Raw genomic sequence first — 26232 nt, 5'->3', positions numbered from 1 at the left:
TGTTTTGTAATTTTAATTATATTGACTATCATAAAAATTGCTAAAAGAAATTTCTCCAAAATATTACAAAAATTGATTGACAGCATAATTATTTTTGCAAATAAAAATAGAATTAATTAATAAAATTTTTATGTAAATCAATAAATAAAAATATAATAAATATACAAAATAAATTTTTTTTATATAATTATATTATATATAATATAATATATATAATTTTTATTTTAAAAAATGGCTAAATAATTTTGATTACTAGCTGTAAAATAAATAAATCTATTTGAAAATTAGTTATACATTATATAAATTAAGATAAAATTTATTTTTAATAAATTTTACTGTAAAATATTAAATAATTTCATTAATATAATATATTATATAAAATAAAATTTAAAAACTCTTTCTGATTATATTTAGAACTATTTATTTTTATAAAATAAATTATTTTTTTATTTTTATTTTTTATTTAAAACTTTTATAATATATATAAAATATTTTTGAATAATACATTTATCATTTATAACTGGTATACCTTCTGTTTATTCTGTAATATATTGGCAGTTTCTATAAAATAATTAAGCTAAAATATTTAAAAAGAAGATATATTAGATGATATAAATATATGCAAAATATTTGAAAATACTTTTAAGCAATTTATTACAAACTTTATAACTTCTGTAATATAAAAAGAATTAAAAATAAACTGTTTATAAATGAGTAATTCATTTATTATTTATATAACAACTTCTTTTACTTCAATAGATCTACTCTTTTTTTGGTTTTAAATAATACCATAAAAAAAATAGAAATAATTCCAATATACAAGAAGTTTTTACATTAATAATATGCAAAAAAATTTCTTTTCATAACTTTTTTGTAAATGACTTTTTCTTTACTACTCCTTTTTTTTACTATCATTTACTCATTATTGCTAATATTTCCAATTCAAATATATATTCATCTTTTGGGAAAAAGAACTATTAAAACAATTTTGTCAACTTATCTGATTAAGACTGAACATATTTTTAGACATATTTTAAAATTTATTATTATAATAATATGAAAAAAAATTTACTTTTGAATTTAATTCTAGAATAACTAATCAAATTTAGAATTTTTATGTATTATATAATTGTAACTTCTAACTAAATATTTATTTGATATTGTAAAAATAATCTTAAATGATTTTCTTTAAATACCATCAGTTTTACAATTTAGCTTCATTTTTAAAAACTTCTTTATATTAAAAAAGAAAAAAATCTATGATAAAGACTTCTGTAGATTAGAATTATTTTTTGTTTTTTATCTTATAAAATTTTTCAATTTTTTTTTGGTGAAATTTTTTATTATCTGAAAGTATAATCTGAATTTATCAAACTATTATATTTTACAGTATGATGAAATAAGTAAAATAAGTTCAATTGTAAATTATCTTCATATTTATTTAGTATATTTTTCCATTAAGGTAGTATCACTTCAATTTTATAAAGATTGAACATGATTTGATTATTAGTTGTTAAAGTTATTATTAATTTTAATATATTAAATCTATCTAATTTTTTTGTAATTTTATTTTGAAAAATAAAAAAAATTAAATAAGTGAAATATTTGAGGAAGTATACAGATCTTAAGTCATTAAATAAGTCCAAGCTAGTGATGCCTGCCTAAATTCTTTTTGCCAAAAATTTCAGTTTCATTACTAATTAATTTTGGTTTTGTCATTGACTAAACTATATAATAATAATTTTTAATTTTAATTTTAATTATATAACGGACGATTTTAACGCTCACCGGAGGTAAAATTCACCAAAAGGTGAAATTCACCGTATCACGTAAAAAATTTTTGTATTAAAAATAATAAAATTTATATTTTAAATTGTTTATATTTTAAGCATGAATACTTATTCTTTTTATTAAGTGTTTATTATAACGATCAAGTAAAAATAAATGTTTTATACAAATAAAATCATAAGAAAAAAAAATTCATATTATAACGTAAAAAATAAAGTTTTTGCCGTCTTAAATGAACATAACTAGCTGTCTAGCTAGTAACATATTTTGCATACATAACAACATATAAATCGTATATACATAATACTAAAAGTTTTAAACATTAGTTTTCTTCTCTGATATTACTTTTACCAGGACATTTTTTCTGATAATGACCTGATTTTCTGCATAATAAACATTTTCGTTGTGATCTTGATGTTGCACCTCCATCATCAGTCTCTTGTACGTTAACTTGACTTGTAATTTCACGTATTGCCCTATTTTTTCCTGACATTTCAATAGCGCTCTTTATTCTTTTTTTACAAGGAGCTCCTCGAATTCTAGTAACATGAGGATCTGTTGTCTGATCAATTAACTGCTGTTGTAAAGGAATAACATCATCATTTTCGTTATGCTCAGAATTTTTCATATCAACATTATTTTCTGAATCACTACCATTCCGACCCCTTTGTTTAGTTAAAATAAAATCCTTCAGTAATTTCACCAATTTATTATCACTCCTAGTTTCTAATGCAATATTAATTGCAGTTTTAGCCATTGAAAATGCTATTCCAAATCGATTTCTTTAAGGAATAATGCGTTGAACATTTTCTTTATTGTGAAATAATCCTTGAAGATGTTGTAAAGTTTGAAGAGTGAAATCCACTGTCAGTGGTACTGTTGTAGCTTCACTAGATGATTCTATTGCTTTAATTATTGGTGAATTTTCAAAGCGAACATCAATTTCATTAAAATCTCGTCCTTATACCACCTAGCAGGTATAAGACTAATATGGAACCTTGCATTACTTGAATAAAGCATTACTCTCCAAAAATGACGACAAACAATTCCCTTGGTGATAGTTTCCATACATGTACATATATAAGTTCCATCAGAAAAAAGAGCTACTAAATTTTCTTTACAAGATAAACCTTCTATTCGACGAATTTTCCATACTTCTACTATGATACTTGATGTATCCATACCATCTAATAGAGATTTTAGCGTTGTTTGAGGTTCATCAATTACATCTTCTATAAAATTGTCATTTAAAGTATTAGATTGTAGATTGAGATCCTATATAATAAAAGTAAATTAATAAAGTTTTTGTAACATCACGCTATTGTACTTTATTAAATAATAAATATATACCTCAGGTGCTATCTGTCCCTCATAAGTAAAAGATTGCGAAATTTGAAATTGTTGTAATGATAATATAAGAGGTGTCAAAAATTTTACAATAATCACATCAACACTTGAAAAAATTTGTGATGAAATATGTGGGAGTCCAATTGTTGTATATTTTGCTTTAAGATCCACTAATTGACAATACTTAATTTCTTCTTTATGCCTTTTATCAATTGCTTCTTAAACATCACAGAGTGTACTAACGGCATTTAAAGATTTTTTAATAATACCATTAAACGACTCCACACTTTGTGTACTTTGAATACTGGCATTAAATTGAAATGGAGTATAAGCTTTGGCCCAATTCATTCTAACTGGATACAGTGTTCTAATCATATAACGTTGACACTCTGGAAATGTTTTTATCATAAATTCCCAGCGCTGTTCAAAGATCTCTATACTTAATGAATTCTTGCACGAATAAAATGCTTTACTAAAATTATTAAAATTCGAACCTAAAGGTGTCTTCAAATGCTTTATAATATTTTGCCAAATATGAAATAAACACAAAAAGTGCTGTGTATTTGGAAAAACTTGAGAAATAGCATTGATAAGTTCAGGTTCAAAATCCGTCCAAATAGATTTTGGAATAATATTATCTGTTGCTTTCATTAAGCACTTTAGTATCCATAAATATGTTGATGAAAGTTCATCTTCAACCAACGCATTAGCTACATTTTGAAATCTTCCATAATTATCTTTTACCATAAATACACTTAGATACATATTAAACTTATTGGTCTTACAAGTCTTATCATTAAGCACAATATCAGAAAATCTTCGGTACAATTCTTGCTGGGATGGTGACATCTAGAATACGCCTGATAAACGATGTTCATTACCAGAATGTCGAACAAAAACCTTCCAAGTTGGATTCTGAGATACCTTTTCAAAAAGAGTATCAAGTAATGATGTAGAATCTGATGATTTTTCATGATTATTGCTTTGACATAATTTATAAATTGTATTGTATACATCTTGCTTATGGAATACATGCTGAGGATACTTTTTTTTAAGCATCTCTAATGTTACAATTGGTGCTACTTTGCAATCTATAAAAAATTAGAGATCTTGTATCATTTCTTCACTAAAGCGCCGATATCTGGTGATCATATGCGGCACCTGAGAAGGATTTACTATCTCATGGTTATGTACGTCTTTTATCGTTGTACATTTTACACAATGCGCAGTTTTGGGAAATGTGAAATTACAATGCCATTCACAATTTGTTTTGATAGTACCACGTAAACGATGTGATTTTTGATCAATTATTTTTCGAGCTTCATAATTACCACTTGATAAACAACGAAAAGATTTGCATCGAATGATAGTAGGATCATTTTGGTCTTTGTCACTTCAGAAGATTTGGTATTCAAACCCGCGTTCTAAGCAATATTGATGCATGAATATGTTAACAGACTCCCAGTTATCAAAAGTATCTCCAATAGCAAGATTGTATTGATAATTATTAGGTTGCTCTAAAGAGTCTATATTTTCATCTAGTTCGAAATATGTCTCAAAACGTGGTTCAGGGAGTGGCTCAGAAAGTGGTTCTGAAAGTAATCCGGGAAGTAGTTTGGAAGGTGCTTCAGGAAGTGGTTCGAATGGTATTTCGGGAAGTAGTTCGGATGGTATTTCAGGGGAAGTGGTTCGGATGGTATTTCAGAAAGTGGTCCGGATGGTATTTCAAAAAGTGGTTTAGAAAGTATCAGTTCAGAAGGCTGCTTAAAAGGTGGTTGTGGTTCAGAAGGAAGCTTGGAGAGTAGCTTAAAAAGTGGTTCAGCAAGTAGGTCAGAAGGCTTAGAAAATAGTTCAGATGGTAGTAACTTATGTGATAAAGAGTTTATATTAAAAAGTTGTGAATATAGTGAAAGGTTTTCATTAAAAGGTTCAGAATATGATGAGAAAGAGTATAAATCATGATTATCTGAATAAGCTAACGATTTAACGTTATCCATTACTAAGAAAAGAAGGCCTTTTCTTTAAAGAACACAAAAAAACAAAAGAAGGAAAGTGGCGGTAAAGTAAACGTTAAAGGTTAGTTGAGTTTATATGTTACGAAAATTAAAGGGGTGAAATTCACCAAGAGGTGAATTTCGCCATACTATTGTGTAATTTATTGTGTAATTTATTGTTGTAATACAATAGAAATCGAGGTGAATTTTACCGTGCTGTTTGTGTAATTTATTAAAAAATTTATGTAATACAACAGAAATAAGGTGAAATTCACCCCAGTGAATTTTAAATTAATCCTTATATAAAATTATAGTTTTATTATAAAGATATATAAAATTAATTATATTTATAATAGTTTTATAAATTCTTTTTAAAAAATATTATATTTTAATAAAAATTTATTTTTTTAAGTAATTATTATAATTAAAAATCCATGGAAATTTATGAAAAATCTATAGAAATACCATGAAATATTAAATTTTGGTATTTCATCTTTTAATTTTAAATGGCTAAACTATTTCAGTTTTGTCAAATGACTAAATATTTTGGTTTCACCCAGCATCTCTAGTCTAAACATTATATTTTTTTATTATTTATTTGTTTTTTTGTATTCTTAAAAAATTTTATGCAATATACAATTAAAAATTCATATGTTTTGGTAATAATACATTAGTAAATTTTGCTAAAAAAAAAATTTAGATCTATGAATTTGTTTTTATCTTGAAGTTTCTTTGAATAAGAAAGTAGAAACAAGTTAATTAAACAATTAGGTTATACTGGCTGATGAACATAATACTGATGGTTATTTTTTTGTTAAAAAAAATTTTATTAATATATGCAAAAATATATTTTTTTTTTCTCTTTATTATAATTCTTAATTATTGTAATTATTTATTTTCTGTTATAGTTAACTTTTATTTTTAATAGTTGTATTAATAATATGTAAAGTTTTTTTAAAAATATTAGATAAATTTTTAGATAATTAAATAATTAATTGCTGATCCGCATGTGATCGATAGAATTTATATAATAAAATGCGGCGCAACTTTTATATATAAGCCATGTCGATCATATTTTTATATCAAATAAAATTCAACCATATTGTTATACAATTGCGTAATTTAACACCTGCAATATACGTTTAAGATCTTAGAAAAAAAAAATTTTTTTATAAAAAGTTTTTTTTCTTTGCAGTTTATAAAGTTTTATATGTAGGAAATGGAGATTTCATAGTATTTACTACTATTTTACTTCTATGGTATAAACTCTTTAACTTTTCTTTGACGCTTATAAAACTTTTTTTATTATTATTTCTGTCAACTATTACATTTTTAATAACACTACGCACTTTTATATCTCTTTTTCTTTCACAAATATGTCCAGTTTGTAAAAAATATGAATATAATGAAATATATGAATAATAAAAGGACTTTTATTAAGTTTTAGCATAATTTCAAAATAGGAATAGTTATCTTGAATTTTTTTCTTAAAAAATAATAAACAAGTCATATAAATATGGACATAATAATGAAGTTCTGATATAATAGCGCCAGTTGCAACAAGTTTTTTGGGAGTTATGTATGTATTTGACGTTGTTATTTCTTGGGGAAACAGAGATTTCAAACGGCATTTTTTTTATTAATTAATATAACGCCGCATTTTACTATGTAAATTCTATCGATCACATGCGGATCGGCAATTAATTATCATATAATATATTTAATATAAATGGTATCAGAACATTTTGCCAAAAGCTATTTTGCTGAAAAATAATCTTTGGCCTGAGTTATTTATAATTCTGCATAATGTTAGTCCTATTTTTTAGCAAAATGTCCTTTTGGTAAAATGGCTTTTAGCAAAATATATCATAACTGATATAAATATATATTAATCTATTTTTATATGTAAATTTGCATTTATAATTGGATGAATTAATTACAAATTTAGTTTATATATAATTTCAAAAATAAAATTAAATTTTCTTTAAATTAAGTTTAAAATAGTATATATATAATATGTATGTAACTACATATACACTGGTAAAAAAATGATTTATCCTACACATATCTTACACATATTGGGTACTCAAAATGTAGAAAATCATACACAAATAATACACATATCATACACATATCGGGTACTAATATATATATCATACATATATCGTGGACTCGATAGGTATACTATATATATAACATTCGATACGTATATGTATATGATTATTTGTGTATCATTTTCTACATTTTGAGTACCCGATATATGTAAGATATGTGTAGGATATGTGTAGGATAGACCATTTTTTTACCAGTGATATACAGTTAATACTCATTATAATGAAACTTACTATAATAAATTTGGCTCTTCAGTTCACTTATTAATAAATCTTATTTGTTATAGTAAACTTACTAATAAAATTTCAATATTTGACTTTTTAAAAATTTTATATAGAATATATATTATAAATTTATATTCATTATAATAAATATTACATAAAATTATTAGGTATATTGTTTACAAATTACTTTAAACACAAAAATTAGAATTAGTATTTCATTTTATTATTGATATTATTTGTATAAGAAATTAAATTTATAAGATTATACTATGAAATACCAATAGAATTATTATAAATAATTCATTAGTCTAAATATACATGGAATTAGTAATTCTTAAGGCTTTAAAATCAAAAATTAAGTACTTTTGTTAAAAAAAACTTTTTATTGTATTAATACAAAGTTCACTATAAAGAAATCTTTCATTTTTATGAATATTCATTATAGTGAACTAAAATGGGTAAAACTGAAAATTCACTATAATGAGCTTTAACTATATACTAGTATAAATCAATACTTTTAAAATGATTAATAAATTTTACAAAATAAAAAAAAAATATATTCAAATTTTTAAAATAATTATAAAAAACTAAAAAATATTAATTTTATATGAAAATAGTTGTATAATGTAATATAAAAAAATTAATTAAATGAAAAAAAAAATAGTAAAATAATAAACTTATTTATAGAATAAATATTATATTAAATATAGTATATATTATTTACATTTTATTTTATGAATAAATGTATTTGTAACAACTTGTTATATATTTTTTATTTTTTTTAATAATAAATTTAGTATATACTTTACAAATAAAATTTTTATATGTAAAATTTAATTTGGAAAACTTTTACTTAATGTACTTAAGACAGTTTCATAGATAAAATTTTAAGTTATAAGCAGTTTCTTGAAATTTTTTAAAAAAATTCTTGTTTTAGTTACATAATTAATCTTTTATTTTTGTTTACATTACATTTGATCTTAAATTTTAATTGAATAAAATTGAAGTTGTTACAAATAAGACATGTAACAAGTTGTTACAATTAGATTTATCTTTATTTTATTTATTAATATATTTTTTTCAAAAAAAAATTATTATATATTTGTTAATTTACTTTTAAGTTTAATTAGTATAAATGTTTAAATTTAAAATAATTAATATTATTGGTCAAATAATATCATTTAATTTTAAAAAAATAAATATTAGCATATATAAACTGATAATAAAATCTTACAAATATTATTATCAAAAAAATTTTTTTTAAATATTAAAAATTTAAGAAAATTAATAATTCAATAATCCTATAAAAAAAAATTAATCTGTATTTTATATTCCATTTTTTTTTCTGTAAAAGGTTCATTCATATTTCTGGAATTAATAACCTTATATATTACAAAATTTTTTAATTATTTACATTTTCTGTAAATAGATGATTTATAGATCTATAAATAAATCTGTAAAAGATTTAATTATTTTTACAAAGTTTTTACAGAAAATAACATACAAAATTTTTTATAAGGTGAATTTCAATTTTTAACAGTTTGGAATTGGCAAATCATTATATCATTATATGTACAGTATTACATTGATATTAAATTTTTTATTTATTAAGATTCCAAAATTGAACCAAATTTTTATACTTTATAAAATTGGTATTTCTTTATAAAATATGTTAATTCTATAAATTTTAAGTTATTTAAAAATATATATGATTCTTTTAAATTTTATATTTAATATAGTTAAAACCTTAAAGGTTTACTTTTAATTACTTTTTAGGATTGATTTCTGATTGAATAAATTCACTTTTAAGCTTAAAATATACTACTTAAAAAAAAAAAAAAGGATTTTTCAAGTAAAGTGCTTAATGCAACAATGCTATACAAAATTCAACTACATATAAAGCCGCCTAAATTTTGCCGGAATTATGCTGTGAAAATCACCTGCGGTAATTCTCTTTTTTTTTTTTTTTTTAAAAAAAAAAATCTAATTGATTAGATAAAAACGACGCTTATTTTCGGATATATATGGTATATGGTGATTTTTTCATCAAAAAGAATACTTGTTATTGTGTTATGCAATAGCAGAATTTTGATAATTCAAAAATTTTGTTGCTTTTTATTGTTCTTAAATTAATATTACAAGTACCATTCATATCAAAAAACAACTATATAAACTAATATAATGATTGGACTTGCATATCTGCACGTTAAAGCTATAAACTTAAAAAAAAGATGTAAATATATTTAATATATATAAATTATTGCTTATTACTAAAAATTATTGTTAAAATTATTGTAAATATGATAAAATGACTTATTCTGTGTATGACACACCTTATGTGTTTCATTATATGAAGAATTTATTACGCATATTAATTTTTTTTTCATCTTAAACGGTTGATTATATAAATTGACCTAAAAAATTATTTCTTATAATATTATTATATGATAATAATGAAGCGAAAGTGATTTCATAGTGAATAATATTGTTTCACTTCATTCTTCATTTAAAGATTTTTTCAAGACACCCAACATTTTACGACCTTTCCTGTGATCTTGTATACTTCTTCTAACCCGGCTTTGTGGACCAAATTGCTTCTGTGTAACGAAATTCCAATGCACCATCAACCATGAGGTATGATAAGCTAAATGATCATAATATTCCGATGCAATTTGGCGCACTTCCGGTAATTTAGACCACGGAATCTAGATAATTAAGATTATTTATGAATAAAAAAAAATACAATAAACATTAATAGCAAGTTTTCAAAATTCTGTATGGAAAAAAATGATCACCATTCAAAGAATGCAAAAATATTAATCGGAATAATATATAAATGAACCCATCGGTTATATTAAAAATACAGAATTTTGAAAACCGCGTATACATTTTAAAAATTTACCCTTGTAAAATCATGATGTTCATTGTGATATCCAACATTCATGAAAATTTTATTTAAAAGCCCATAATAAGAATAAGTTTCTTGCCCATCATCAAAAGTATAATGTTCTTGAATGAAATGAGCAGCAGCAGGATGAATGCTATAACCGAACCAGAGCGATAAAAATAAATAAAGTATACCTCTTCCGCCACAAAAATAATATATAAGAACATTTATGATAGCGGTAAAAATCCAATTTACATATTCCCAATATTGAGGACCTTTTAATTTAATTATGTTACGATAAAGGTAGATTGCTGGATAGAGATTAAGCCATAACAATTTTAACATAGTATTACCACGAATAAGATTCATTTCCCATTTTAAAGGTAAATCTGGATCAATTCCGCTCACACCTTGAAACACATGATGTTCTAAATGATAACGACGAAAAGACATTGCTAAAGGTAAAGGAATTGCTATATTCGCCAAGAGCCCAACCATTCGATTTTGACATCTTGTTGGAGCAGTGAGACAATGAGCAGCTTCATGAATTATAGCAAAATAAATTTGAGTCATCGCTCCTCCAATAACATAAGAATAAATGATCATTACCCAATCCCAATCTAATAAAATACGTCCAAATATATAAGCAGCTATTATTTGCATCAAAACAACAATAATTGTAATAGGTATAGTTTTAATATCGTAACCATATAATTGTTCAATTTCAGGATGATGGTTTAAAATTGTAATTCTACGTTTCATATGTGGTTCATCTAAATCATCAATGGCAAAATCTTCATCAATATAAGCGATGGATTTTCTCCAATCACCAATATAAAGAGGATGACGATAGTCATATTGTATTTCATCTTCAACCTCTGGAAAAGGTCTTGCGGAAGGAGGAATCATTCCTTATGCAAGTTTTTTATTTAATTATTAATTTTTTTTTCCTAAGGAATTTTCTTTTTTTTTAAAAAAAAGAAGAATAAAAGGTGATAAGGTGATGCTAGTTTGAAAGAGGAACTATGAATTCAAAAAAAGAAGGTAAAAAAGGAATCAGAAAAGAATAAACAAAAAAGAATGATTTCGTATACTTTTTTTTTTTTTTTTATGAAAATGACAACACGCCATTTTCCATGTTCCACATGCACATGTCCAAAATAAGTGAATTAACGAGTAGAAAAATTGATCTTTTCTTGTATAACGCCTTTAAAAAAAAAAAAATGTTATGCCCGTCAATCATGCCACCTTTTTTTATCGAATCAAATTTCTCCGTTAGATTAGTTGTCGTTAAAAAAAGTTAAAGTAGTAACCAAAGAAGTAACTTTCAATGTTCCCAGGAAAGTCTTTTCCATTAAAATCAGGAGTTTTTACGCAAAAATAGAAAAAGTACTCCACTCTTTTGATAAATAAAATATCGTATGATCTTTTTTTTTTTTATCGAACACGCTTAATTAGATGGGCCGTTGGGATTTCCACTGAAATTCAAGAAGATCAGCAATATATTGCATTCAGATTATTATAATTGCATTCATTCATTCAAATCAAAAGAAAAAGGATATGTACAATAAGTAACTAAGATAGGTTAGACAGTCGATGTCAAATTTTCCTTATTGATTTTTGGCGTAAAAAAAAAAAATAATAATCAAAAAAGCCAATTACCTGATATATTTAATAAAAAGAGCCATAAAAAAAAAAAAAATAGTACAATGTATACGCTCAGACATAATTTAAATCTTAAAAACATAAAGATTTAAAACCAGAGGTGGAAAGTGAATATATAAATTAGTTAAAATTAGTTAAAATTAGTTAAAACTAGTTAAAATTAGTTAAAATTAGTTAAAATTAGTTAAAATTAGTTAAAATTAGTTAAAATTAGTTAAAATTAGTTAAAATTAGTTAAAATTAGTTAATTAGTTAATTAGCTAACCAATATAATATTATATTAAACCTTGTGGTTTGGGGAGTTATAAGTATAATTAATATTTTTATTCATAGTTAAAACTTTAAAATTTGGTACAAATACCTTAATAGTATATATATATATATTTTTATCGACATAAAATTATCGACATCAATTTTATTTAAACTTTAGAAAATCATCATAAAAATCATTAACATATTTCCACGTGACATGATATTGATAAGCTTGTTTGTTATACTACTATGTTAAATAATGTCGTGCCATTATTATAATTAATATTAAACCAACTACTATGTTGCCATTATTATAATTAATATTAAACCAACTACCATACGTGTTATGGCTAGTATAAATTATTAACACTAATCACCTACACCATTTTTTTGATTTTCTCAAAAAAAGTTTCTTAGAAAAATACACTATATGAAAAGTCGTGTCTCATCATCTTATTTTATCCTTTCACTATTTTTTTTTACCTTTTTCTATAAAGCGTGACCTTACTTTTAAAAATGAGAATGAGTTGAAAAAAAAAAAGAAAACTGGAAAAGGCTAAAAGTTTAAGAGAAATTAGAGAAATTACCGATTTTTAAATTGTTCTTATAAATGTTGTTATATATTTTTTTTTAAAAAAAAAAGAAAGTAAATTCATAAAATCTATAATAATACTACTCCCAACTTTTTTTATAATTTTAAATTGACCGATCAAATAACTATAAATAATTATAACGTATTTCTGCTTAATTGAGTTAAAGATCTTAAAAAAAAAAATGTACTTAATAAATAGATACTTAATTTTAGTACGTATTTTTTAATTATCAATCGTTTCACGAGAGACATTCGTCGATAAAGGTACTTCAATATTTTCATTATCTGAATTTTCAAATGAAGCAATCATCCACTCATTTTCAGGATTCGTTTCTGGAAGCTGATCTGCATCAGGTGGTGAAAGAACAGTCTTTTTAATTATAAATATAAAAACTACCAACAATATTACAATTGTCCAAACCAATCCTAAAATTGCAAGTATTCTCCAAGCTGAATTTGTTTCTAAAGGATGATTATTAATATCATCATCAGATCCAAAAGCTTGATAATTATTTAAAGCTTGATAATTATTTGAATGTGGTAAACCATTTCCTGAAGAAGAAGTGGTTTCAATGAAATGATTGATATTTACAAAATCTTCATCATTTATTTGATCTACGCCTCGGTCAATTTGATTTCTTCGTTTTAAAGAAGAAATATGATGCGATATTTTCATTTTGTTTGTAATTTTAATTTAATTTTTTAAAAAAAATTAAATTCTCTTTTTTTTTTTAAAAAAAAAAAAATTTTATAGAAATGAATGCTTTTTTTACTTTTTAAATGAAAAGTCAAAGAAAATAATAATAATTTTACGATTGTGAGAAAAATGAGAGAGAAAGAAAAAGAAAAGAAAATAAAATTTAAATTTTAAAAGAATTTATCAGCAATTATTCATGTTTAGATATAGTTTGGATGCACAGGACAGGCGTAAATATTACCAATTACTAACAAAAGTTAGTAGTTCCTGAGATGATTTGCCAAGATAAAAAAAGGGTAAGAAGAGAATAAAAGGAAGAAAGAAAAAAAGATAAAAAAATTAAAAATAAAAGATAACGAATGAAAATAATTAATAAAAAAGAGAAATAAAAAATTCTTTCTTTATAATAAAGGAATGAAAGTTCGTTATTTATTTGATAAAAAAAAAAACAATAATAATATATATATATATATATGTATTATATATATACTGTATATACACATACACATAAAAAAAAAATTTTTTTTTTGATTCATTCCAAACTGTACAACTTTAGGCATATTCGAAATATACTAAATATACTGTACAACACAATAACACCAAATTTTAAAAACGGGATTTCCTAACCTTCTTTACGGCGCACATAATCATTTTAAAAAACAAGATATACAAGTTTTTTTCAAGAATTTGGAAGATGGGAATGTAACACTCTCGATTACGATTACTACTTTCGAGTGATTAAAAGTGGGTAAATTAATGATTAATCGTTAATAATCATATAATAGAAAATTTTATTCCTAATAAAGGGAATTAAATGAAACCATATAACGCGGAGGAGTGAGGGGTTTTTTTTTGTGGTAGTTGAAAATTATATCAATGCAGTAAATGCAGTTTCGATCGATATAAAATAATCACATAAATATTCACAGTAGTTCACAGTAGTTCACAGTAGGCATTCATATTTCGCCACCATTTCACCACTATACAGTTTTTAATTGCATGCATGAAGAATATTCCGAATATTTGTTTCATTCATGTGTTGTTATATTAACAAATTGACAATGTATTTAAAAATTATGTGTCCTCAGATGTGGACTAAAAAAAAAAAATAAACAAATATAAAATGTCGATTCGGGGAATTCCGAACTAATATTTTTTTTCTTTTTGTCCCCTTTACTTTTTGTTCAACATAGTTTTTTGGATTGAATAAGATGATTTGAAATGATACCATATTTGAAATGTTGTTCTCTAACTTTAGATTTATCCTAAATGGACTTTGTATATATGTAATTTAATGTAATTTGTTACAATAAAAAAAACATGCAATGTTTAACAAAAACAAAAAACAAGTTCCTAAAGATCGTTAAAAATTCTATTTATAACAGTAGTTTATTTATTTGCTAGAAAGAAACCTGCATTAATGAAATACTAAAAAAGAATTGGATAATAGAAAAATGGATTAGTAATAAATATCAGGTTCATCTATTTTTGGAACAATTTTTCTTGGGATCGTGATTATAATATTAATAATAATAAGTACAGATGTATATTATTATTATGTATATTATATATGTAAATATGTATATAAGTTACCGTATATAATGTATATAATGATTTTTTCATTTTACTCGCAAGCAAATGTTATTGATCTTAAATTTATCAATATTTTACCAATTGGTACTTCATTCATGTTTATTTTTTTTTTGTAACATGCGTGTAGAAAATCTCTATCATTTTTTTAATTAAATTTTTCAAAAAGGATTTTCATTTTACCATCTTACCGGAATTCATGAGATAATTTTAATTGTATAACATTATTGGTGATGTGAATTATAAACAATAATATTAGACACGTTTATTTTCGTGATCAAAATATTTTTCATTACTCTGCATATAAAAAAATTTTATAAAAAGTAAATCTTACTGATAAATGTTTTAGTTGCTTTAAAAAATTATATATAAATCAATTGATCAAAAAAAAAATTTAGGATTTTTTATTTTATTTTTATTTTTTTATTTTATTTTTTTTTGTGACCGGAAATATTTTTATGCGAAAATATTTTTATGTGGCAAAAGAAATTGAAGGTTATAATTGTAATACATTGATTTGGTAATGTGGCTTTTTTTTTTTTTATACGGAAATTTATTAAAATCTTCTTAACCAAATAACCGAATAACCGAAAATATAAAAAAAACGAGGGATTTTCTTTGAGTTATATTATTGTGTTATGTTTAGTCATTCAGAATTTCAAATTTTTTGGTCAACCAATAAGGATTATTATTTATTGTTTTACAATTTACCTAAAATTCATCGTACCGAAGTTGAACATGCGGAGTATTAATAAATGAATGATCGACATAAAAATTTGTAATATAAATTTTTTTTTTTGTTTAAAAAAAAAGAGGAGAATAATATCTAAAGATTTGATATCAGATTTGATTGATTAACCGATTAAGTTATTCGACTTTTTCGTTAACCTGTTAAGTAATAACTGCTACGGCATGCCAATACGGCAAATACATTTATGTTTATGATGTACTTAATACAAAGGGGTTTTGTTTTATTTGTTATTTTTTTTTTTTTTTCTTAATTTTCCCACACGATAACGGGTATGTGTGGCATGTGTTTTACAAAATATACATAAAAAAATAATAATAATAAATTTTTTTTTTTGTTTATATTTATTTTAAAAAAGAGATAGAATAAAAGAGTTTTTTCTATATCAGATTTCGAATATTAAAATCTTAAATTTTCAACGTGCATTTAATTATATTTGTTCACCTAAAAGAATTTTAATAAAGCACAAAATATTATTTTTAAATACATTGTTTAAAATTGTTATTTGTTACCGAATATCAAAAAATATTATTTTCCAAGAAATTCATGTTACACTAAAAGAATTATTCATTATCCAATCAACTAAGTGTATCATGTACATAACAAGTACAACAACACTTTTTTTTTTTTAATTATTTTTAATTTATTTTTATTTATTTATTTTTTTTTTGAAAAAAGTAAAAAAAAAAAATAACGCGTTCTTTACAGAAGAAAAAAATATATTTTGATATTTTTTTTAATCGAAAATATTATATAAATATATTTATATACGATATAAATATAAATATAAATATATAAATATATTATATGAATATATATTAATTATACGTAAATTTATTTTGATTTGATTGATTTTAATTGATTAATTTTTAAATATTTTTAGTTTTTAAATTTTTTTTTTCGTTGTTCTCCACCATTAAAAAGAACTATATAAAAAAATCTTTGTATATATAAATTTCATAATTAATTAAAAAAAAAAAAGTAATTAAAAGAATTAAATCTTGCGACATCGTTGCGGGCGATATAAATCTTAATTACTGCTTATTTTTATACTTAAATCTAAAAAGAAAAAGAAAAAGAAAAAAAGAGTAAGTAGAAAATTCAAGATCATTATTTGTATAAAAAAAAAATCACAACAATTATATTTTTTCGTACATTTTTAAAATTCTTAAGGGTTTTTTTTTTTGCCGACTATGATTATGCTTGAATTGCTATATTTATTTAAAACTGGTAAAACATTAATGTTTATATAAACATCTAATAAAAAGATATAAATAATAATAATAATAATATTTTTATTAATATAAAGGTTTTATTAAAAAATTTTATATTTTAAATATTTTAAATATTTTAAATTATAAAAAAAAACATTTGAAATATAATAATGTAAATATTTAGATACCATTTATTTAAGATATCGAACGTTTTTGATTGGAGATGAAACGTATTATAAAAAATAACCAGCATAAAAAAATTATGATTTTTCAAGTTTGAGAGAAAATCAAAGTGAGAACGAGAGGCATCAAACGTTAAAATATATATAAAAAAAGAAAAATCGAGTATATTTAAAACGAATAAAAAAAAAATTTATGACATAATAGTCATAAATTCGAACGGACGAACCAATGAACGAATGAATTTAACGAACGAAAAATATTTGAAAATGTAACGAAGAGAAACAAAAAAAAAAAGACGAATACTTTTTTTCAATATTTTATATATTCAAAATAATATTACCTTATTCATACAATCCATTTCCTTAGGCGCTGCGAGCGCCGGATTACCTAATATCGTAATTCAAATATTTTTAGCCACATGAAAATCCAAAAAAAATTTCTCGATTAAAAAGAATTTTTTTTTTTTCTTTCTTCTTTCTTTTTTCTTCCTTCTTTTTTAGAAAATAGGGGATGTGTTTTGTTATTATCATATGCTAGGGTATGCAACCATACGAAATTTACTTGTGGTATACCACAATATCAAATTCCATCTATATTATATTATGACAACATTTCGGGTTTAACTTTTCTAGATCCTTGTATCTAGTTGGTTATTCAATGATTCTTTAATGATATGATTGATGTCTGTCTATTATTAATCTCGGAGAACTTTAAAAAAAAAAAAAATCTACAGATAATACAGATAATAACAAAGTAAACAGGTAAAAAAAATTTTATATTACGTAACGTGATTGATTTTGTGTTTGATAAAATTATACGTGTAATGATAATATGATATAAGAGATAATACCGAATTACCGATCTTAAAATCAACAAATGACAATATTTATAATCTTTTGATAAAAAAATCTATTAAGATTTCATCATCAAAGAATCAAAAAAAAGCTTTTCCTCGCGACTGATATACTGATATATACGATTTATGCACAAAATGCGTAGATGCGTAAAGGCCGACGTGCATAAACTTTTTTCTTTATTTTATTTTACTATGACAGGTAAATTGTGACCATCGATAAATTAAGCTTAAATATCCTATTTTAACTAGATTAATCCCCTAAAAAAAATTCATGTTACACTTGGGTACTTTTATTACCATAATTATACTATTTTTTTTTAAGGGGATTAAACTATATGCATCTAATGTCTGATTACAAATTCCCTCCCCTCCCCAAAAATTTTTAAATTCACCCTTTTTCTCTTTTAATATAATAAAGAATTTTCCCATCGTAGTAATCATTCTAACTAAAAATAATTATTCCTTAAATTTTATATGCACCATATGTACCATATTCTTTTGATTTTTAAAATACTGGGTGCTTATTATAATTCACATGATTTCAAAGAATTTAAGAACATTCCGGATATTTTATTCGGGAAGGAATTTTATTTTTATAAGCTTAAAAAAGTAAAAAAAAAAAAAGTTCCCTTTTTTTATTCCCATTCTTCAGATAATAATCCTATTTTCGTCTTTATTTTTTAAGGTATGGTATGAAAAAGAATGAATGAAAAAAAAAAAAATTCTTGGATAACAAAGAAAAAAAAAAAAAAAATATGTTACAAAAAGAATGCCCTAGTAGTCAAGTGTGCACGAGACGTGAAACATTGATACATATTTTCAAAGTTTGTTTTTCTGGTCAAATTTTATCCATTTCTGGATACCCAAACATGTTTTTTTTTTGATAAAGATTACCAAACTTTCCTGAATTTTGATTTTGTTTTGAACCTGGATTTGAATTAATTGTAGCGAAAGTCACTGGGTGGATCAGTGGATCACTAAGTCAGTCACGGGTATTTATCTGTTCCTCACGTGATTATTTTTCACCAATTAAAATTTGTGCCTCCGATTTTTTTGATCTATATCACGGATATTCCGAATTATTAAATAAAAACTCTAGGACTTACCATTCCCATTTACTTTTATCATGATGAATTCATCATATTCAACTAATTCAAGCACTTACACTTACCACTCCACGATTACACGTATTTTACACCTAATTTCCTGCGCCACATCGGATAAATTTTTTCCGAAATCTTTAACTAAAGAAAATTAACATGATGAAATTATGACAATGATGTCGTCACATGTCGTCAAATGTGAACAAGTGATATAATTAGTGATTTAATCATTATTTTTTAATGATTCTAATGATTTTAATGACGCGTGAATGACATGATTATTCTTTAACGTCCTATACCTTCATTTTCTTTATAAAAGATGCAACATTCCCAGGACTTTTTTCAAAAATCAAATCATTTTACAATAACAAAAGTAACAAAATCAAAAGAATAAATTATTAAATTCATTCAAAATGTCTAACCTTCCAAATACTGAATATACCACAGGCGCTACTCAAGAAACTGGTAATTACAAATTTTAACAAATCTTATAATCTTTTTTGAACGTGCAATTCTTAAAATTTTGATATTTATTTTTTAAAATAGCCGGAAATGTTGTTGGTTCAGAAAACTTAAAAGCTAAAGGTCAAGCCCGTAAAGCAGAAGGAAATAGAGAATCTGATATTGGAACAAATGATACAAATAAAGGACCATCCAAAACGACTGGTCAACTTCACGCCACTAAAGGCGCAGTAAAAGAAACGATAGGATCAGCTTTGAAGAATACTTCACTTGAACATTCCGGTGCTCAAGAACGTCAAACTGGAAATCGAGAAATTGATGCTGCTAAGACTAAAGATGCTACTAAAGGAGCTCACGATAACGTAAAAGGAACTGTGAAAGAAAATGTTGGTTACGCTGCGGGTGATCCACAATGGGAAGCTGAAGGAAAAGGAGATCGTGTCAAAGGACAAGCTCAATATAACGCCAATCAATAAACAAATATATTTTTTGGTAGTTCGGTTTTTAGCACAGCTCGGTTTTTTTTTTAAAAAAAAAATTATATTATTTATAGTTATCTATTAAAAAAACTTTTTTTGTATATTATATTATGTATATTATATATATATATATATATATTTTTTTATTTTATTTTATTTATCGTTATTGAAAATTGAAACTAATAAAAAAAAAAATTATAATTTGCCCTGTGACATACTTTTTCTGTGACATACTTTTTCGATTGTTGATTTTTTATGATTGAACAAAAATTCTTTTGAAACGCATGTATTATTATATTATCTACGAAAAAAAAATTGATATATGGGTAGTAAAAGCATTAACAAAAACGTTCACGAATTCAGCAGATAAAGCGTCCATTTGAATATTCCCTAATAAAGTCGATACTGTATCAACCATATTTGAAATTTTTCGAATATTTATAAACCAGTCTTGATTTTTTTAAAATCAGGTAATTAGAATGGATGATATTATGATAAAATTAACAAATTTTAAAAACGAAATAGGCGGGACGTAAAAAATTATGTCAAAATATTTCTGCAGAATACTGAGCTTCTCTGTAGGAATGTATATGTATGTATATATCTTTGGCTTGAGCGTTGAATTAACTCATGCTACTTTTTAACCTTCATTCTTTCAAGGGCTAAAGGATAGTCGGTATGGGAGGATTAAAAGGCCTAACAGAGATATTTTCATATTATGATTAAAACTAACATATGTTAGATGATGTTATACGATCGTTCCCGGCCAATTGATTTCTTGGCCTGTTTAATAAGAAAATAATTAAAATAATTGATGTCTTCGAAAAATTTTAACATGGGAAAAAAAAATTATATTACACAATATATGGTAGTAAGTGTGGTATTTGTAGTTTTACGTACTAAAAATATACAAGAATCTATTTATAGTTTTATAATGTGGAAATGTACGAACAGCCTCATGATTGGGATGACGTTCCTTCGAGAAGATCTTTGTGATATTTATAGTTTTATAATGTGGAAATGTACAAACAGGCTCCATGATTCGAATATTTCGAAAAGACCTACCGCAGAAGTGTATATGGTGAATAATATATTTATTAATCGCATTTATACTTTTTTACAAGACAGGATGTTTCTCGGAAAAATCCTACAATATTTTATTCTTGATTTTAAGTCAGATGATAGCTGGAGAAGGTTTATCAGGATTTTATTAAATAGATCCTCCGATAAATATGATAAATATGTAAATCTCTCGAAAAAATCTATAAATAGTATAGTTAAAACTTTAAAAATCACTTTAGATTATCTTCGATACGATTAAGAATTTTATTCGTTAAATAACTTTTATGGTTAGGACATTTAAAACTATTTTTAAAAAAACTATTGTTATATAATACAGATTATCCAATAGTGTACTACTTAATAATTTGCAGCGGTTATGAAATACTATATCTGATAAAGCTTGCAAAGCATGCAGGGGAAGATTATATAATATATATTGATAACTTTATTTTTCTTGTTTGTCACATTTTCACATTTTTCACATTTTTTTTTTTTCTATCAAAAAAAAAAAAAAAAAATTTATCTTTGGAATAATTTTAAAATAAATTGTTAATTCTTGTGATCAATATCTTTTAGTATCTTCTTTTTTATTATTGATTCAATAAAAAACTTACAAATATTTTTCAAAGAATTTTGGTAAAAAACTTTAATTAAACATAATAAAATTATTGATGTGATCCTTAAGTTCAAACGTTTCAAATATCTGAAAATATCTGATCAATTTTATGATGCCCCTTACGGGAGACTTTGATTATCAGAATTATTATTTTGCTGTTTAAACCTGTTATCTACTAGTTAAAAATTTAATAATTTAATAAAAATGGTAATAAAAATGGAATAAAATTTACTGCACATCCCTCAACTCGTTTTTAATGTTTACTGTTTATTTATTTAATTGAATATACTTAGTTAACAATTACTAAACACTCATTTCTTTTTCTGGAAAAAAAAAATTGAAAGCACGATAGCGATAAGAAAACAAAAGCGAGAGAGTATTGTATTTATACGAGAAAGAGTAAATCATATAAAATTTCTCTTTTTAAATTATTTAGTATTTAATAATTCTTTTTTCTTTTTAAACTTCAAAGTTGGTTGAACAATAAATGTTAGAGTAGATTCTCTTACCATATTCAGAGAGAAACGGTCAATTATCCTTAGCATTTGTTCATATCATTTTTATTGAAAGATACTTGCCTTTAAGATTGAATAAAAACTTTTGATGATATTTGGTGCAAAGTTTAACCGAAAAAAAGTTCTTGTCCAATAGAAAGGTAAAGAAAAGAACATATAATATTTATTTTAAATATAGTCATAATCCAATTTATTCATAAATGCGATCCTTTGTATAGCATAAGAACTTTTTCTTAAAAAAAAAAAAACGAAAATTAATGAATGATAAAAAAACCGAAATATTATCGATATTTTATATATCGCGGTAATTTAATCATTATCATAATGAAATTTGCAATATATATTAATATATAAAAATTAAAACTTATTTCAAGGAAAAAAATAAAAAAAAGAGTCCTTCGGGCAAAGAAAAACGGATAAAATAACGTAAAATTATATATATATATATATAAACGAAAAAGTAATATATACGAAAAAGTATTACGAAAAAGTATTATATATATACGAAAAAGTATTATATACGAAAAAGTATTATGTACGAAAAAGTATTATGTACGAAAAAGTATTATGTACGAAAAAGTATTATGTACGAAAAAGTATTATATCCGAAATAGTAATTGTCGACAAAAATTTCCCGATTTTTTATTAATAACTAAAAAAGAAAATTATCACTATTAGCTTAAAATCGGTTAAACGCGTTTTATTTATTTTAAATTAAAAAAAAAAAATGACATTAACCATTAAAATCATTATAATAAACGAGAATTTAGAGAAATTTTTTTCCATAATTTTGTTTAACCATCAATGTCTTTTTTACATATCATATGTTTTTAAACCTTACTCAAATTATTTGTCATGATTTCGATATTTCAAAATCTTAATTGGTGGCGAAATTATCCACAAAAAATTTCTTCCCACACGAATATGATTCTATTTTATATCTTTCACACGAAATTTTTTTTTATTGTAACATGTCACAGAAAGAACAATTACATTAAATTCATTAAATTCATTAATTTTTCATTTAAATTTCTCACGTTCCGTTTTTTTAATCCAAAGATGTTAACATTAATTCTTAAAAACGCCAAATAGGTTCCATAAATTCGACTTATGAGTTGAACATGTGTCATCTCGGGCATTTTCCATTTTTAAATTATTTTTTGTCGCAGTATTAATGTATCCTATTATGGAATCAAAGATTTGTATTTGTTTAGATACCTCGTAATACAACGAAAATCAAATAGGTCCGGGAACTATGATTACGTATTAACAAAGATGAATTTGGTAATCAAGTTTCTAGATTTCTTGGCGAACTATTGCGCATGCTTTAATGTGGCTTGATAATTTTAACATGCCTTTTTCGGAAACTATAACATCCATTATTTACAATATGCGAGCGACATATGAAATTTCGATATTCCCTCCTTTTATTCCCGAATTTTTTTTTTTCGGATCAAATCAATATAGTTTCCTTAAAGGAACTTGAAGATATTATATTGTACAACTTTTAAGCATTAACAAAACAAACACAATAAATTATTCGTCCCTTTTGTTTATATTTCCCACGGTCAACTATGGACTTCAAAGATTTTTAGAGAATGGGATTTTTGGTTAAGTGATGATTGTGATCTTATGACTTGTACGACATTGAAATGATTTAAAAAAGATATATGTATACCAAAATATCAAGGTCGCGATCAACGAAACTTTCCTGGGTATAACAGGTGACATATTCAGTACTTTCACAAAAAAAAACCAATTCTAATTATTTGTTAATTCCATAAATTAAATATTTATATTTTATACTCTATACCATCAACGAGATTTGCCCTCTACCTTTCATTTCTCATTTAATATATATATATATATATATATATATTTTCACTTTCGAAATTATAGAAAGTACTCGAGATGAAAACAAGGAACAATTTATTATATCTGAAAAAGTATGGTTATTAATCAGAAAGTGGTATCGATTTAGAAGAAATTACATTTTCATACAATAATTATATTATACCTTTTTTGATTAATCCAGAGTAGGTTCCCTATAGGTATAATAAATAAAAGTCAATCAAAATTTCTTATTAAACATGTTCACTATATTAATAAGAATATTACCAAAGATGTATAATATGATCATAAAAAGAACAACTGGCAATTAATGAATTCCGTTGATCGGAATAATTCCAATCGACTCCATAAGCGAGGGATTCATGTTTCATAAAACTATTAATCGTCTTCATAGTCATATCTTCTTCAACTTTAATTACATGAAATCCATTATGCATGCATGCTGCTAGGATATAATTTTTTCTTGTTGGATGCCATTTTAATCTCCATACACCTCCTCCAACATTATAATCAGATATTGGTCGTTTCATTGATCTCGTATCCCATAATAATATGTTTTCATCATAGCTATCATATTAGAATGTTAATCCTTGAATGTATATAAAATAAGTCATTTTTTAAAAAAAATTCTTACCTTCCAGTTATTAAATGATGTTCTGAATGATGATTGGATTGTATGCTGCATACTCCAGCTTGATGTCTATTTTTTGAAGAGAATTTTAATTAAAAATATATAATTTCATTTGCTTTATTTTAAAGATTCTCATACTTTTTACTGGAAAATAAAGGAGTTGATTGACTTATTCTTAAATCCCATCCTTTAAAGAAACAATCATCCCCTCCTAATTATATTTAAAATAAAATTTAAGTGTTTGTTAATAAAAAATTTATAATTATGAAAGTAATTCAGATAAAGAAAACCAACCAGTATAAACTAAATTTGTATCCCAATAATTAAAAGCAGCTATCCAAGCTTCGAAATCATGAGCATTCCATTTATTTGTCTCGCGAATTCCAAATTGATTATCTACAGATAATACAACAATATTTCCATCACTTTGAGACACGACAATAGACGTTTTTTGGCTATTAAAAATAAAATTCCTTTTTAAGTAAATAATTATAATACTCTTTAGATAAATTAAATTTTTTTATATTCACTTTAGGTCCCCAATTCGATTTGACCAATCTAGCGAAAGACATAAATTATCCTCATTATTTGTTGCATATTTTGTAATTAAATCAAATGAGTTCTTAAATTTCAAGAAATTTCAAAATTAAAACAAAATAATCGAAAGTTGAATTATGAAAAAATAATTTTAAAAAAACGTTTAATACATTATTTTGAAAGAGATTATATAAAGAGATCATTCCTGTTGAATCTGCCACGGCCAAAACTCTTTTGTCATCAATAAGCTTGTGTGACCTATTTAAAGAAAGGATTTTAAAGAAAGTATGAGCTGAATTACTTTTAAAATTCATTATAAGAGTGTTTTACCATTTCATATCAAGTATTGCGGGCGTATCAATTCTTTGTAATTCTTGTCTGCAAGTAAATTCATAAAAAGAGTCTCATTATTTTTTTTTTTTTTTATAAAAATAATAGAAAAAATATTATATAAAAATGAAAATTACAATTTTACTTTATGACCATCTTCATTCTTGTTTACTTTGTATAATAATAATCTTCCAAGTCTTTTTTTTGGCGTATCAACTTTATTAAATTCATCTTTTTCTTTATTCTCGTTAATTTGTGGTGTTATTTCTTGGTTTGAATCTGATAATTGATAGGTGCCGCATGCCAAATACTGAAAAAGCTGTTCTAATGGACAAAATTCTACAGAATCTGCACTGTATTCTGTATCAAATGAACAAAGCGAAGGCGTGTCTTTTAAATAAAACGCGATAGTTTTTAAACGTGATAGTTAGTTTTTTTAAAAATATATAATATACATTAAGCGCTAAAGAAGTAACAATACCATAAATGTTAGGCAT

The 26232-nt window shown here is 24.0% G+C and overlaps 6 protein-coding genes across 6 annotated transcripts; 2 read left to right on the top strand and 4 right to left on the bottom strand.

Annotated features, from left to right (window-relative positions):
* Nucleotides 1-2110: 2110 nt before the first annotated feature.
* Nucleotides 2111-2545, bottom strand: OCT59_017288 (uncharacterized protein; the record flags this gene model as incomplete). The annotated part of the gene is made up of 1 exon (XM_025311094.1): nucleotides 2111-2545. One exon carries the CDS (start codon nucleotides 2543-2545, stop codon nucleotides 2111-2113), a length of 435 nt encoding a protein of 144 aa, XP_025175072.1.
* A 2031-nt stretch (nucleotides 2546-4576) lies between these two features.
* On the top strand, nucleotides 4577-5097 carry OCT59_017287 (uncharacterized protein; the record flags this gene model as incomplete). Its single annotated transcript, XM_066137392.1, has 3 exons — nucleotides 4577-4629; nucleotides 4678-4781; nucleotides 4841-5097. The coding sequence occupies 3 exons, from the start codon at nucleotides 4577-4579 to the stop codon at nucleotides 5095-5097; spliced, it is 414 nt and encodes a 137-aa protein (XP_066003981.1).
* A 4689-nt stretch (nucleotides 5098-9786) lies between these two features.
* On the bottom strand, nucleotides 9787-11434 carry OCT59_017286 (uncharacterized protein). Its single transcript, XM_025318861.2, has 2 exons — nucleotides 10368-11434; nucleotides 9787-10170 (listed from the first exon to the last, which is right to left on the bottom strand). Exons 1-2 carry the CDS (start codon nucleotides 11259-11261, stop codon nucleotides 9961-9963), a joined length of 1104 nt encoding a protein of 367 aa, XP_025175073.1. The 5' UTR covers nucleotides 11262-11434; the 3' UTR covers nucleotides 9787-9960.
* A 1650-nt stretch (nucleotides 11435-13084) lies between these two features.
* OCT59_017285 (uncharacterized protein) lies at nucleotides 13085-13703 on the bottom strand (the record flags this gene model as incomplete). Its single annotated transcript, XM_025311095.2, has 1 exon — nucleotides 13085-13703. Exon 1 carries the CDS (start codon nucleotides 13535-13537, stop codon nucleotides 13085-13087), a length of 453 nt encoding a protein of 150 aa, XP_025175075.1. The 5' UTR covers nucleotides 13538-13703.
* Nucleotides 13704-19665: 5962 nt separating this feature from the next.
* Nucleotides 19666-20190, top strand: OCT59_017284 (uncharacterized protein; the record flags this gene model as incomplete). Its single annotated transcript, XM_025318862.2, has 2 exons — nucleotides 19666-19717; nucleotides 19799-20190. The coding sequence occupies 2 exons, from the start codon at nucleotides 19666-19668 to the stop codon at nucleotides 20188-20190; spliced, it is 444 nt and encodes a 147-aa protein (XP_025175076.1).
* A 4222-nt stretch (nucleotides 20191-24412) lies between these two features.
* On the bottom strand, nucleotides 24413-26232 carry OCT59_017283 (uncharacterized protein; the record flags this gene model as incomplete). The annotated part of the gene is made up of 10 exons (XM_066137391.1): nucleotides 24413-24431; nucleotides 24505-24804; nucleotides 24872-24937; nucleotides 25007-25079; nucleotides 25163-25323; nucleotides 25399-25490; nucleotides 25576-25663; nucleotides 25736-25783; nucleotides 25873-26125; nucleotides 26217-26232. 10 exons carry the CDS (start codon nucleotides 26230-26232, stop codon nucleotides 24413-24415), a joined length of 1116 nt encoding a protein of 371 aa, XP_066003980.1.

The sequence above is a fragment of the Rhizophagus irregularis genome, chromosome 26 (assembly GCF_026210795.1).
Source record: "Rhizophagus irregularis chromosome 26, complete sequence".
Classification (NCBI taxonomy): Eukaryota; Fungi; Glomeromycota; class Glomeromycetes; order Glomerales; family Glomeraceae; genus Rhizophagus; species Rhizophagus irregularis.
Note: the sequence above shows the minus strand (reverse complement) of the source record. Positions and strands in the feature narration are given on the sequence as shown.

What these genes read in the sequence shown, in the direction of transcription:
- OCT59_017286 (XM_025318861.2), bottom strand. Translation starts at nt 11,261, where the DNA reads ATGATTCCTCCTTCCGCAAGACCTTTTCCAGAGGTTGAAGATGAAATA. An exon ending in AACATCATGATTTTACAAGG is followed by an intron (nt 10,171 to 10,367) that starts GTAAATTTTTAA and finishes TTAATTATCTAG; the next exon opens with ATTCCGTGGTCTAAATTACC.